Below are 15,099 nucleotides of genomic sequence, written 5' to 3'. Positions count from 1 at the left end.
CCAAGCAGCGTGACTTGGGACCAAGGTACTGCAGCATTCAACATGAAGTTACACAACTCTCGCGGCCTTTGCCTCACCCCAGAATTCTGCAAAAAGGAAGCACCAGCCCTGCTCCCCCCCCCCGCCACCCCCCCCCCCCGCTTTCTCCAGTAGTCACGGCAACACTTACAGGCCGGAGGTTTGGGGACAAGGTGCTGGGGCGCAGCGGGATGGCACCCTGGGATATCAGACCCGGGGAAGGCTGGGAAGGTGGCAGATTCTGAGGGAGGCGGCCGGACAGGGAGGCTCTCCAACACCCTGGGGAGCTGCCCATGGGGGCCTTTCTGTGAAGCTGGCAATGCTTTTGTTAGAAACCAGTGGTTCTCACACATCAGTCATTATTATCTAATCTCGGTGATTGTGGCAATTCATCCGCACAATTGGTTACTTAATACTGTAAAATTACCACCTAAAAAGCTTTCGCCATATTTAGAAAAGAGGAAAGCTCTCCCCCCATCAAGGAAAAAGAGCATAAATAGAGGGCCCGTGAAAGCGAAGGTGGAGCATTGATGGGAGAGAAGAAAGGTCAGCCAGGGCCCCCGGCAGCGCTTGTGGGCTACAGTGCGTTGGAGCACATGGGGACACGGGGCTGCGAGCCCATGAACAGGGCTGATGGCTGTGAAGAAGGTGACTATTTGAGACTGAATTGTATTCCCCTCCCCAAGTTCACATGTTAAAGCCCTAACCCCCAATTTGACTGTATTTAAGGAGGTAGTTAAGGTTAACTGGGGTCCTAAGGGTGGGGCCCTGATCCAGTAGGACTGGTGTCCTTATAAGAAGAGACAGCAGGGATGCACTCAGAGAGAAAAGGAACACAGTCAAGAAGGTGGCCGTCTACAAGCCAAGGAGAGAGGCCTCAGGGGAAACCAGCCCTGCCAGCACCCTGATCTTGAACTTCCAGCCTCCAGAACTGAGAGCAATAAAATCTATTATTTAAGCCCCTGAGTGGTTTGTGGTCTTTCGTTATGGCAGCCCCAGCTGATTAAGACAGTGACAGAATGAGGCTGAGCCTGTCACCACTCACCTCTCAGAGTAGGACAGGGATCAGCATGCCAGCATCACCAGGAGCTCCTGAGGAATGCAGACGCCGGCCCCACTGCACACCTGCTGGACCAGAATCCGAATTTGGCAAGTCCCCCACCCCCTGTGATTCGCACACTTTAAACGACACCTTTTCCTGCTTATCAGGTGGGGGTCTCCCAGAGCCTCTGGAAATACCGCAGTAATTAGCATCCCGCCACGCTCCTTCCTGGTAGAAGCCAAGTAAGCAAAATAGGTAACAGCCTGTGAGGAGGTTTCCACAGTTGTATTTCACACACTGTTCCGCTTTCTCCATAAAAGAGACGTCACAGGAATGTTTTAGAAATCAAACCAGTTTTATTGAAACAATAGCAATGTGGTCCCTGTTCATGCAAAGCACAAAAAACATTTTTTTTTACAGTAAACGTTTGTACATAGGAAGTAGTAAAATACATCATTTTTCATAGAAAAAAAGCACACATGTAAGCTGCGGGCCGAGTGAGCCTACAGACGATATGAAATCTCAGAACACAGGGCACAGAAATCTGGAGGAAATCGAAACTTTTCGTGTCGGGGGCAGGAGGCCCAGAAACCCTGTTGGCCTGATTCTCCATCTTCTTATGGGTTAAGCGCTGATGGCGCAATGGGTGTAAGCAGGCACCACCTCGAAACACAGTTAGAGGTGGTCCCTGATGACAAGGGCTTATGATTTGTGGTCTTGGTTTTCATTTTCAGAAGGAAAACGGTTCCAGTTTCAAAATGCTCGTGAGGATGAAAAAGACACAAGGTCTGGCTCTGGGCAGGCCGCGCGACGGATGGGCCCACTCACGGAGGCACTCGGGGACCTGGGAGCGTAATCTAAAGTGATGGGTCTGCTGACTCTGGAGCCTCAGGGTCTGCCTCGGGCACGAGGCTTCAGAAGCCACGGAAAGCCCCCTGGGCTGTCACTAATTCTGAAAGCCCAGCCTTGCAGGCCAGACAGAGCACAGCCACAGCCACCAAAGGCTGGTGACGGACGCGCAGGAGTCCAGCAGCAGAGCTGGTCCTACCCAAAGTTTCCGAGGACTCGGGTCTTTGCAGGGAACCGGACACAATATCTGACAGGCTGACCAAATGCTTTCACTCTGACACATGGGGTTGAATAGTCAGAACCTATGAGTTACTACAAGCCCACAATGCACACGGCAAAAGCATGGCCCCACAAATTTCAGCTTCATGCAGCGAAGAGCTTTTTGCTTATACAAACTCCCTGGAGCGGGAGGGGAGAAGCTGTTCCCCTTCAGTTTTTGCATTAATTCAGAATGCACTCAACGCACCAGTTGTGTTTTGTTTTTGGTTTTGTTTTTTTTCCTGGTGATTCCTTTGCCTTTGAGATATTTTGATGGGGAGTGAAATCAAATTTGAAACTGGTGCTCACAAAAGTGATCTACTGGCCAGCCTGATGCTGGAATTTTACCTTCTGTAAAGAAACACTATTTACAAAAGGGTGTTTTATTTCACTGTGGGTTTTGGTCTGGGCTGATGAAGAACTTTTATAAAGTGAAGGAAGCCAGAGAGCACCACACTCCTCGGAGTCGCAGGAACGTTTGGCAAGAGTTGTTCCACAAAAACAGGAAGAGGAATCCTTCTAGAGTGTTCCTCTCTCTTGTGGTTATTATGCCGCAGGACCATTTCATAACCACAGGCTGTTCCTCTTCCCAGAGCTGCTAACCTCGGCGAAGAAGGTACTAAGGAACCCGTTCCTCTCACTGCTAAAAAATAGGTCATCTGACAGAAGGAGAATCTGCACATTTAATTGTCACTTTTTAAAAGCAGCAACCAAACACCCCTTCTTTGGCTGTTCTTCGATGTCTCGGTGAAACCAACAGAGACTAGGAGTGTTTTGTGTGGTTTTTTTAAGTGGGCTTCAAACAGAATCGCTTGCAAAGCAAATGCCCCGGTGTGAACTATGACACAGAAGCTAGTCTGGGCCGGCGTGTGAGCCACAATGGGTAGGGGGTAAAGAAGGGGTCCTGGTTCATTAGTCCTCAACGAGACCAAACGTCACGACAGCAGACGGCCACATGGACGAAGGGAAGGACAAAGACAAGATAAATCTCTGGAGTTACTACTGAACTCTAAATAAACCAGCACTGCTGTTTATAGAATCAGCCTGCCCGCGGCAGGACGCCAGCCAGGACAGTTGCCAGGGCGGAGCCTGAGTCTCGCTTCCCCAGCCCCCTGTTCTGGCCCATTTGTCTGACCAGCAAACATTAAACTCATTTTTCTCCATTGATCTGAACGGACTGTGTTTTAATTTTTTTTTAAATAACTACCTTCTACCCCATTCCTGAAACTCCCCTTGCGTGTGCTCAGTCTGCCTCCTCCTGCACCCCTCATGGCCTCAACCTGGGATCCCCAAGTCTGGTGCTCTCTCCAGGGGTTTGGAATCCTCGCTCCCCATGAGGCTACACGAGGAGGAGCATCTTGAGTGACTGTCTGTGCAGAGGGGGCAGCAGATGGAGGCCGCCAGGCCTCAGCAGGACCAGTCACCAGGTGCCGGCCGGGCCCCAGAGGACGCTGTTTCTCCACGGCACAGAGATGAAATAAAGGCGCGAAGGACGTGACATTGAACACCACTCAAGGGAAGTTTCCTGCCACTCCATATCCCCAGCCCACCCCCAAATGATAAAATAAAAACAAGAAGCAAAACCCAGAAGCCCTCTGGAAGACCCCCTTCTCCCCGGCACTGCAAGTTCACGGCCTGACAGCAAAGATCCGGAAGGCCTTTCCATCCCGAGCCGTCTCCAAGCTGCAAAAGAAGGGGGGTGCGTGTTATCTGAGGAGGGTGGATTTCCACAGCGACTTGAGCAGGGAAGGAAGAGCTGGGTGTCCCGCGTGTCCCCGTGGGGGAAGGACCGGGGCCGAGGGACACCTCCCCACAGCTGCTGGAAACAGAGTCCGCCCCCACCAGGAACAGCTGGCTAATTCCACTCTCCTTGCCTGGGTCTGAATCTAGGTCAGGGTTGTTAAGTTATTTTCTTTTAACTCTGGGACTTACTGGCCCCAGTCTGTCTGAATTGAATTCCCCTCCAAAACTCCTGCCTGGTTTTCACTAACACCTGTCAGCCCAAATAGTGGCCATCTGGCTGACAGATTAACCGGTTGGCATTATAGCAATAATGCATGTGCTGCTGTCATTAAAATGGGCACACCGAATGCACTCAGATTTTGTGCCGAGCTCTGTGCAAAGCACTTTGTATGAGCCTTTTTACCTTCCTCCCCTGGTAGGTACCATTGTGTATCCCATTTTTCAGGCAAGGAGATTATGCAATCATCTCAAATCTTATTTTAAATCATTACAATCACCACCACCCTCCCGGCAACCCTGGAAAAGATCTTTCATGACCATTTATAATCAACTAGAAATTTGTACACGGGAGAGGGGGGGGTGCGGCGGGGGGTCCCCTCAGCCCAGCTGGGACCTCTCGGGGGATATCCGACTGCTGGTTTAAACTGGCAGTCGGACATCCCTCTTGAAATCCAGGACCGCTGGCTCCTAACCACTCACCTGCCTGCCTGCCTGATCGCCCCTAACTGCCTCTGCCTTGGCCCCCGCTGCCACGGCTTCGTCAGGAAGGACGTCCAGAAGGTCGTTCAGCTGTCCGGTCTAATTAGCATATTACGGGTTTTATTATTATAGATTCCCCTCCTCTCAGGACCTGGGAACTTCTCTCTCTACAGATTTGCCTATCCTGAACATGTCATGGAAGTGGAATCCTACACCATGTGGCCTGTTGTGGCTGGCTTATTTCACCTAGCATAACGTTTCTGAGGTTCATCAATGTTGTAGCAGGGTCGGTACTTCATTCCTTTTTATTGCCAAATAGTATTCCATTATATGGATATACCACTTTTGTTTATTCATTCTTCAGTTGATAGACATTTAGATTCCACCTCTGGCTATTATAAATAATGCTGCTATGTAAGTGAAATAAGTCAGTCAGAGAAAGACAAGTATCACATGATCTTACTCATGTGGAATCTAATTAACAAAATAAACTGATTAATGGAGTGGATCCAGAGACATGGAAACGTGGAACAGAGTACAAAATCTCAGAGGGAAGGTGGAGGAGGTTGGGTGGGTGGGAGATAGTCAACCAAAGACTATATATATATATATATATATATATATATATATATATATATATATATGCATAACCCATGGACCCAGACTAAAGGGTGGTGAAGGCCTGGGGTGGGGGTGCAGGGGGAGGGAGTGCTGGAGAGGGCCACTGGGGGGGAAAGGGGACATACCTGGTATGTAATATTTCAACAATCAAGATTAAAAAAAATAATAATGCTGCTATGAACATTTGTGTACAAGTGTCTATGTGGGCATTTGTTTCAGTTCTTTTGGGTGGATATCTGGGTGCAGAGTTGCTGGGTTGTATGTTAAATGGCCTGTTCAATTTCTTAAAAAACTGCCCAGCTGTTTTCCACAGCGGCTGCACCATTGTACATTCCCACCAGCAATCCCTGGGGGTTCCGGTGTCTTCACACCCTCACCAGCATTTGTTACTGTCTGTCTTTCAGCCATTGCTGGTGGCTGTCTGCACAGAGAGAGCTTTCTCAGGCTTTTTATTCAACTGTATAGTCTTCTGTTCTATTAAAGCAGGGGTCCTCAAACTACGGCCCGCAGGCCACATGCAAATACAAATATTGTATTTGTTCCCGTTTTGTTTTTTTACTTCAAAATAAGATATGTGCAGTGTGCATAGGAATTTGTTCATAGTTTTTTTTTTTTTAAACTATAGTCCGGCCCTCCAACGGTCTGAGGGACAGTGAACTGGCCCCCTGTTTAAAAAGTTTGAGGACCCCTGTATTAAAGTATTATACTAAGGTAACAGTGCCTTTAAATAGGTATTTAGTTATTTCTAATCTCTTGTTTTTGCAAACAGTGCTAAGGAGAACAACCTAGCTTTGTGTTCTCAGCCGATCTAAACCAGGGCATGGCATCCAAATAGTTTTAATTTGCATTTTGCTCATTATGCATGCGTTTGAGTGTAAGATGAAAGCCCAGCCATGATCCAAGCATGATTTCCTCAGAGCTCCCCCTCCAGATTGGAAACTGCTGGACTAGAGACCTGCCCCCCCACCCCCCACCACCACCACCACCTCAAGCTGTTCGCAAGGTCAGGGATCCTCAGGAACAGGCTGCTGGAATTCCTCCTTTTTTCCTCTTTCCCCGTGGCCAGTCCAGGCTTTGGCTACCCTGGGATTGAACTTTGAAATGTGGATCTGATAGGAGCCCTTGGCGAGCTGGAGCTGTGAGGGAAGGCCAAGGGCCCAGAGAGAGCAGGATGCTTGGCCACGGGGCCTGGGAGCCAGCTGTCCAGCGGACGGCTCAGAGGGAGAGCGGCCCACAGGGGCTGGGTTACCCCGGCTGCCCTGCTGGTTTCTGGAGAGCTCAGATTCCAGGCCCTCCTCGGGCCTCCGGGCTGCAAGATTTCCCTGGATTGTCGCCTGGGAGAACCACCCAGAGCCCAAGGCAGTTGGCTCTTCCACGTGGTGGGCAAGCCACACTGGAGAAAATGACCAGAGCGTGGCTCTCCCCTGACTCCTGATGCGGCAGGGGGTTCTCCCATTCCCAGGGCCCCAAACAATCCAGGGACCAGGGGGCCATTCAGACTGGTGTCCAGATGGGTACCTGGTACCTGGACATCTTGCTTGGATCTACCAAGCAGCCCCACTGAGCAACTCATCCTCCTCAGAGGCAAGAGCAGGCCCACTGAACTGGCGTGTGTTTGTTAGCACATCAGACACCGTGCTGACTGCTGGAGGGTCAGGGAGACCACGCCAGGGTGGCCCACGCGCTGCCGCAGGCAGAGAATCCCCCTCGTTTGGGTTGCTCAGAACCTTCAGTGGGTCCATTTGTGCTCACCTCAACTATTCACTGAGCGCCAGGCCCTCCAGGTAAGCTGACAGTTGTGCATGTTTGAAATGAGTGTGATTTGAGAAATCATACAATAACCTATCTTCCTAAATCTTGACCTCTGATTCTATTTTTTGGATTAGCGTGTAACTCCCACACATATGTGAAGGGAGTATAAATTGACAAAGCATTTCTTGGCAATTTTCATAAAAGGTATCGAGCAATTTTTATATAAAGGGTATTAAAAATCCCTCAATTAGTTCTGAACGAACTGCTGACCCAGCAATTTGTCTGTCATTTGACCAATGTTGACGGATATGTGCCGGGCACTGGGTTGGGTGTTGGGGACATGGGGTTAACAAAACTAATGGGGCTCTTGCCTTCATACCATTTACAGCCTGGGGGTGGGAGATAAGCAGCTAAATATGTGTACGCCATAGTTCAGAGAGAGGCGGGTCCTGGGAGGAAAATAAAACCCAGGACAACGGGATCACATCAGATGGGGGAGGAGGAAAGCGGCTCTAGGCTCTGGGTAGAAGAATGCGTCCTCAGGGAGGTGGCATGTGTGTAGGTCCCAATGACAAGGGGGATCCAGCCGCAGGAATGTATAGGAGCTGGGAGCGTCCAGGGTTGGGTAAAGCACCAGCGAAGGCCCTACGATGAGAATGATCTTGGCACATTCGAGGAGCAGAGAGAAAGCGAGTGAGGGAAGTGCTGTCCTGAGGAGGAGCAATGCGCCAAGAGAGAGTGCAGAAGTGGGCAGGCTGGCCACAGGCGTGACCTTGCGTGGTAAGAGGCGGGGGTTTTGTTCTCCGTTGCAATGGAGAGCCGTTGGGGGCAGGGTATAAAGAGCAGAGAGAGAGAGACACCCTGTGCCTTATATAAAGAGATCCGCGTGGCGGCCGTGCTCTTCTACCAAAAGGAAGTTACCTAAAGAAAGTGTCAGTACAGCACACGGGCTTGTGCAAAGGTGTTCTTCGCCGTGTTGTTTAACAAAAGGAAAGAGGAAGCAACACGATGTCCACTGGCTGGGAGATGATGGTCTGTCCGCGCAAGGGAACAGTGTGTAGCCACGGAGACGACAGTGTGGCGACATCGAGCCTGACTTGGAACGATGTTCGCAGCCTGCGGCTGACGGAGGAGCTAACAGGACGAGACGGATAGCACGGTCCCATTTTTTAAAAAAGTTAAAAAATAAGGTGCTTGTGTGTAATCAGAAGAAAATGGGAGGAAACATACCAGGATGTGGAGTGGTTCCTCCTAGGTGTTGGAGTTCCAGTGACAGTAATTTCTTAAAATTAGTTGCAGTATTTTTTGAAGTTTCTCTAATCTTATTTTAAAAAGAAGGAAGGAGGGGAAAGAGAGAGAAAGGAAAAAGAAAGGAAGGAAAGGAAGGGAGGAAGGAGGGAGGGGAAACAAATACGAAAATTCCCCACAGAACTTGGAAGAGCCGGGTTAGCCTGGGAAGCTTCCGGAAGGGGCGTGGGGGGGGGGGTCCCTTTGGCTGGCTCAGCTCATGCGGGGCCTCTCACCTCCCTGACAAGGTGCTCTGGGAAAGGTCTGCAGCCTCCGGCGGTGTCCCCGTCTCTGCCTGGCTAATGACTCCCAGCCTTCTGACGGCCATCACCCTGCCCCAGGCCTAACATTCACCTCCTGCCAGCGGCCCTGCCCAGCACACTCACTACACAACAGGTGCACCTCCATCCTAAGACCTCACTTGTCATCCATTCCTTGCAGTCATCCCACGTGATCCGTAAGGTTCTTCCCACTTTCAGCGGGCAACCAGGGCTGTGAGAGGTGACACCATCAGCTCCAAATGAAACACCTGTTCCAGGTGCAGCTGGGATATGGACTCAGGATGTGGGACCCCTTTCTAACCGTTATCCTAAACGGACGGGCTGTGGCCAGGCCAGCCCTGAAGATGGCATTGGCTAACCCAGATGGCAGTGGGAGCCCCTCGGAGGCGGGGCCTGCAGGTCCACAAGGAGCTGCAAAGTTCAGGCTGAGCCCTAGAGGCTCCCCCGTCAGTGAGAAGATCCCCATTTGGCGCCACACAACGCAGACTGGATTGAAGAGAGAGGACAGCTGGCAGTTCTGGGAGCAGGGTGACCTGTCCTGGGAGGCATCGAGGAGTTGTCCATGTCACTGGCGGCATATTTCCCAATCTCCTTGTGAAATCTGCCTTTAAAAATGGTCCTGGTCTAAGAAAACGTCTTGAACTAATATTCACCCAGACGTCCAGCTTCTTCCTCAGAATACTTGCACAAAGCCCAGTCCCAACATCAAAAGCTCTCTCTGACGCCTTTCCTTCCTCCGCTATCCTCCACGGGCGCATGTGTGAGAGAAGGTGCCTGTCCCCTTACGCTGTCCTAATTCGGCACGGCCACCTTTCAAAACGTTCAGGAAATCCTCTTCTAGAAAAGTCATTGCCTAAACCAGGGGTGGGAACCTTTTCCTGCCAAGGGCCATGTGGGTATTTCTAACATCACTTTCAGGCCATGCAAAATCATCAACTTAAAAATTAGCCTGCTATATTTGGTCAAACATCTGACCAACTCACCCTGAATGCCTTGGCAGGGCCAGACTAAATGAGTTCTTGGGCCTTCTACAGCCCGAGGGCCGACGTTCCCCACCCTTAAACCGATACCACTTTGAAGCAGGACCAGCTGTTGGCCGCATGCTGGCAGTGCTGTTCGGGAGTTTTGTTGGTTTGAGTGATTGAAGGATTCCCTACACTTAGAACCCAGTTTGCTGGGAATGGGCTGCCGATGGCCAGGGCCCACATCTCCCTTGAGACTGACTGTGACCACTCCAGGGTCCCAGCCGACGTTGGGGACAGAGCCACCCCCTGCCCCAGATTGATCCCCACAATCCCTAGGGGGAACAGGCTCTGGGGAAATTCCTCAGCCCTGGGCTCTGTGCAGGGGTTGCTGAGGCCCCATCTGAACAAGGGGAGATGGAGCAGGGCCACCCTGGAGCCGTCCAGCATCTGCTGCAGCCACGTCACCGAGCAGGCGCCTCTGGACAGTAAGTCGGGGTCCTGCTTGACACACTGAGCTCCCTGCACCTCCTTCTATAGCAGAACCACCCAGTGCCCTGCTACTCCCGTATTTCCACATCTGTCCCCCGACTAGACTGTAAGTCCCACGAGGGCAGAGGGCAGGCAGGTTCCCTGCTGGTCCTGGTACCTGGGCACTAAGGCTCACCCCGCGTAAGACGTCTGACGTGAGTGCACGTTGGGAGGGTGGATGCAAGAGGAAAGATTGCATTCCTTAACAAGCCTCTTCCTTGTCCTGAAAGGTAATCTAGCTAAGGCTGTTTCTTATGATCAAGTTGACTGGCACCACATTAAGAGCCACAGCATCTGGAGGTCCACAGCAGACCTTAGAAGGAACGCCACAGGAAGAGGGGCCACCAGTTTCATCGGACACTCACTATGAGCCACCAGTAGGCGCTTTGCACACACCATCTCATTCATCGTCACAGCAACCTTTTCATGAGGTGGGACCGCGGCTGGGGGAGGCTGCCCACCAAGGACACACAGAGCAGCAGGGTCCCAAATGCCATCGGCCCCACGTGCCCTCTGGCCTCGCCTCTTCCCTCCGTACGTGCAGGGTGGGCCCTGTCATCTCGGCGCCATGGGCCCCAGCGCAGGTCCTGGCTCACCGTGTGTAGTAAATGATGGCGAAATGTCAGAATCATGTACAGTGTTGGCTACGTGTGCCAGGGACACGGTCCCCTTCCATCCCCCTCACAGTTGTGGCCGTCGCCCTCCAGTGTGCCAGCCGAGCCCCTCCTGGAGTTTCTGACTCAGGTCTGAGGCGGCCCGAGGATCTGCTCTTCTAACCAGCGCCTGGTTGACTGGGACGCTGCCGGCCCGGGGAGCCCACGATGAGTTCCCCACCTCACCTCCACTCAGGGGGCGGGAGCTATCATTTCCCCCTTTACAGGGGAGGAAACCGAGGCACAGAGAGTGGAGTAACCTGCGCAAACACCATCAGATTCCAGCCTGTAGGATGCGGGGTGTGGGGCAGGGAGGAGTCCAGGGAAGAGGGGAGCAGAGTCCCCACTGGGGCGGGGGGCGCTATGGAAGCTCACTAACACTTTCTGAAAGTCACTAACACCTTCTGAACAGTGCAGCGGGCTTCGGCCACGCTGGGCCTGGGCAAGGCTGCCTGGCAGATGCTCATAATAACAGTGGCCATCCAGGTGGGTCCCTGGGGAGAGAGAAGGAATGACGGGCCTCATGGGGAGGGGGGCGTCACAGTGAACAAGAAGCCCATTCTGGGACCCCGTCTTGGCCCCCTGCCCTCCCCAGACACCCGCCTTTTGGAGGCCACACAATAAGCCCTTTTGCAGCCTGGGAGCTGCTGTGATGTCCTCAGGATAGTACAGGCAGAGGACAGAGGCCGACCCACCACGTGGCTTCTCTTAAAGGGCTCAATAGGCTGGTGCGCTGGGATTTCTCCCTGGCCTGGCCAGGAAATTCCACCTCATCAGCTGCTTCATTTCCCTCCCGTTAAATCAATGGAATTTCCCTTCATTAAGCTTTCCCCAAACGAAGGTTGCAAATGCTGAGGGAGAAATTGCATGAGCAGTGAGCTGTGGCTTCCGGGCTGAGGGCAGGGACTGTGCCGGGGCCCCTGGGAAGCAGCGTGTGCGATTCCCGTCAGGGGATTCCGCAAGGTCTTCACACACAGCACCGCCCGGAGGCTGAGCGCGCTCCGGGAGGAGGGGAGGGGGGCACAGGAGGATGGAGCCAGGAGACCTTCAGGTGCAAGGGGCCTTAGCGCATCTTGTGTTCTTGACTTCATACACCTTTTCTAAAGAGGGCCCTCAAATGTTAAGTCTTCAGCATTCCCTGTGTTTGGGCTGAACTGAGCCCCCTCCCCAGTCCACATCCTGAAGCCCCGGGCCCAGCACCCTCAGAACGGGACTGTACTTGGACATGGGGCTGCTAACGATGTACTTAAAGTGAGGTCACTGCGGCGGGTCCTGCCCCAGTACGGCCGGTGGGCTTCTAAAGAGAGCTGGGCATCATCTCAGGGAACCCCCCCTCCACCCTGTGAGGCAGAGACTACTGTTATCCCCATATCACAGGTGAGGAAACTGAGGCTGAAAGAAATCAGGCGGCTGTCCAAGGTCACAGCGCTGGTAAGAAGCAGAGCCTCCAGACTCTCCGCTCTCATTTATGTAGCAATATGTAAGTACATTATTATGGAGCTATATCTAACCACTATCTAGATATATAAAAGCCCAGCAACCGTTATGGTGGAACAACCAGAACAACCGGTCACTATGACACACACTGACCACCAGGGGGCAGATGCTCAATGCAGGAGCTTCCCCCTGGTGGTCAGTGCGCTCCCACAGGGGGAGTGCCGTTCGGCCAGAAGCCAGGCTGATGGCTGGCGAGTGCAGCAGCAGTGGCAGGAGCCTCTCCCGCCTCCAATGCAGTGCTAAGGAGCAGCGAGCCTGGCTTCTCAGGGATTGGGCCTAAGCTGGCAGGCAGACATCCCCTGAGGGGTCCCGGACTGCAAGAGGGTGTAGGCCGGGCTGAGGGACTCCCCCGCCCCTTCCACTGCACCAAGTGCATGAATTTCATGCACCAGGCCTCTAGTGTAACTATAATTTGATCCCACTGTTTGTGGGGTAGGGGGAGACAGGCACACATGCACACATAGAAAAGGGACCACAGGGACAGGCACCAAACATCTAACAGCAACTCCCCCAGGTGATGGGTGATGGATGGCTATTTTCCTATGGACTCCTCTGATGTTTCTAAATTTTCTAAAAAATTGTGCATTGGTAATAGAAAGGAACAAGCTCTTGCTTTGAAAAAGAGAAAGGAAGAGGAAAGTACAGGCTTCTCGGGGTGTTCTGGTAAGAGCTAATGCAAGTCTGCCCGAGTTTCATCTTAACGGGCACCATCCTGGGCCCTCTGCCGGGCCCCCCGGGGCACCCCTGCCGGCCTTGGGTGTGGAGAGTCGAGGAGCACAATCCTACCTTTCAGACTGGACCCCGTTCCTGAGCGAGCCCACGTACGTCTTCTTTTTATCGACGGGCATCACGTCCACGTAGCCCCCGCTGTCGTTCCTGATGACTCCCGCGTGCACGGCCGTCTTACAGATGCTCGAGGTCTGAAAGCACAGGAAGAGCTGTGGTCAAGGTCGAGGGTCAGGCTCCGGGGTGAAGGTCAGCCTCCTGCTGGGGGTCAGCCTCCTGCTGGGGGTCAGCCTCCTGCTGGGGGTCGGCCTCCTGCTTGGTGGCCGTGCCAACCTTGAGGAAAGGACCATCACTGCCTTGATTCCTCAGTGGTCTCTCCAGAGAGACCCGACATCATTCATTCATTCATTCATTCATTCATTCATTTGTTCAACAAAAATGTTCTGTGCCGTGCACTGTCCTAGATGCAGGGGGGTTCCACAGGGAACAAAAGGAAGACCTTGCCTTCACTGAGTGAAGGGAGACAAGTAAACAAATACAAAAACAAGTAACTCGGGCAATGAACAAATAAAACCAGATCGTGAGATAAAATGACTAAGGACAGTTAATCAGGGAAGACTGTCCTTGATGGGCCATTTGCACTTAGACCTGAGTGACAAAAAGGAACCAGTCACAGCCATGGGAGCATCTCTGGGCAGCAGAGCATCCCAGGCAGAGGAAGCAGCTTGTGCAAAGGCCCTGGGGCCCTGTCCCAGGACCAAAAAGAGGACTGGGGGCTGAGTCAGGCAGAGTGTGGCAGGAGAGGTCAGAGAGATGAGCAGGAGCCAGTCACGCGGGGCTGTGAGGACCACAGTGGAGTCTGGATTTATTCTATGTGCCAGGGGAGCCGCTGGCTTTCAAGCATGGGCAGGGTGTGCTGTTTTCTACAGTCATCACGTAGTCCAATTCCCGGATAATGAAACCCTCGAGTAAAACGTTCATTGGGGCCTTGACTTATCCAATAGAAAAGTGGGCTGGGTTGTCTGAGAGTCATGAGTCAGCATTTCTCAAATTCGTTCAGGGGCGGAGTGGCTGGCGTTGGCTGAAGATGCTGGCTGCTGGACCGCACCCTGACCTCCGGATGCAGAGTCTCCCCAGACAAGGGCTGGTGGCCCTGATGCACACTCAAAGCTAAGAACCTGTAGGTAGCACCTCATGCCCTTCTATGATCCTCCCAATGGCCTGTGCTAAAGCCCCACACTCGCCGTGGCAGCGGGTCCCCATCTTCACAGCCACTCAGAGCATCTTCTCCGGATGACAATGCCTGGACCCCTCCCCTCCCAGCCCCACCAGTTCGGTTGCTCTGGGATGAAGCTCAAGACTCACTGTGTGAGCATGAGTGAACTTTTGGAAAGAGGGGGATACTTGTTGGTAGAAAACAGCGTCGCCCGGAGAATGGCCCCAGTGGCATCTAATGATACACTCAACCAGGCTGCTGGAGCCGGCTGCTCAGTCTAGCTCAGCCATCTGCCGACTTACAGATAAAAAGTCAGACCCGACACCAGGGCAGGAAGACCGACTCCAGGCCTGCCCTCACTCACGGCCGAGTGACCTGTGGCCCCCACAGGGGCTCGGCCCGTGGCCTGGGGACTCCGTGGGGGCGAGGGTGGACAGGGTAGATGGGGCCAGGTCAGCTGAGCCTTATGCCATCCTGTGGGTGCATGGAGTGGGGGACACAGGCCCCTGCCAACCTGTCCCAAGCAGGGAAACGTGAACATGCCACGCAGGCTCCCTCAGCAGGAGGCGGGCCTGGGCTTTGTGTGGCTCCCTGCCACCCGCTGCACAGTGTGGGGGACCAGCCATCACTGTGGGGCTACTGAGGTCCCAACCGCTGGTTAACCAACCAGCACCTCCTTCACGAAGAGAGCAAGAGAGGGGAGAAGACAAGTACATTCCACGTGCAGGGGGGACCGGAAGGAGTCAACCTCACAGACAGGGAAAGGAGAGCGGCGGCTCCCAGTGGCTGGGGGAGGGGGAGGGGAGGTGCTGGGCAAGGGACACAGCATTTCAGATTTGCAAGATGAAAAACTGGAGCTCTAGTGCCGGACGATGTGCATATAGTCAACACTGCCAACTGCACACTTACACATGGTTAAGAGGGAAGATTTCACGTTATGTATAGTTTCCCACAATAAGAGAAA

General features: G+C 53.0%; 1 protein-coding gene across 1 annotated transcript in view; it reads right to left on the bottom strand.

The window, feature by feature from the left end:
• Positions 1 to 1,400: 1,400 nt before the first annotated feature.
• CRISPLD2 (cysteine rich secretory protein LCCL domain containing 2) overlaps positions 1,401 to 15,099 on the bottom strand; it is a 63,881-nt gene continuing 50,182 nt past the window's right edge. The window contains exons 14-15 of the mRNA XM_081107969.1: positions 12,980 to 13,113; positions 1,401 to 3,850 (exon numbers count right to left, since the gene is read on the bottom strand). Coding sequence (XP_080964095.1) covers positions 3,796 to 3,850; positions 12,980 to 13,113 — 189 coding nt within the window. The 3' untranslated portion in view covers positions 1,401 to 3,795. The remainder of the gene's footprint in view (positions 3,851 to 12,979; positions 13,114 to 15,099) is intronic.

This window comes from Myotis nattereri (assembly GCF_964212035.1).
Source record: "Myotis nattereri genome assembly, chromosome: 15".
NCBI classification, from domain to species: Eukaryota; Metazoa; Chordata; class Mammalia; order Chiroptera; family Vespertilionidae; genus Myotis; species Myotis nattereri.
This window is presented reverse-complemented; position numbering and strand designations above follow the sequence as displayed.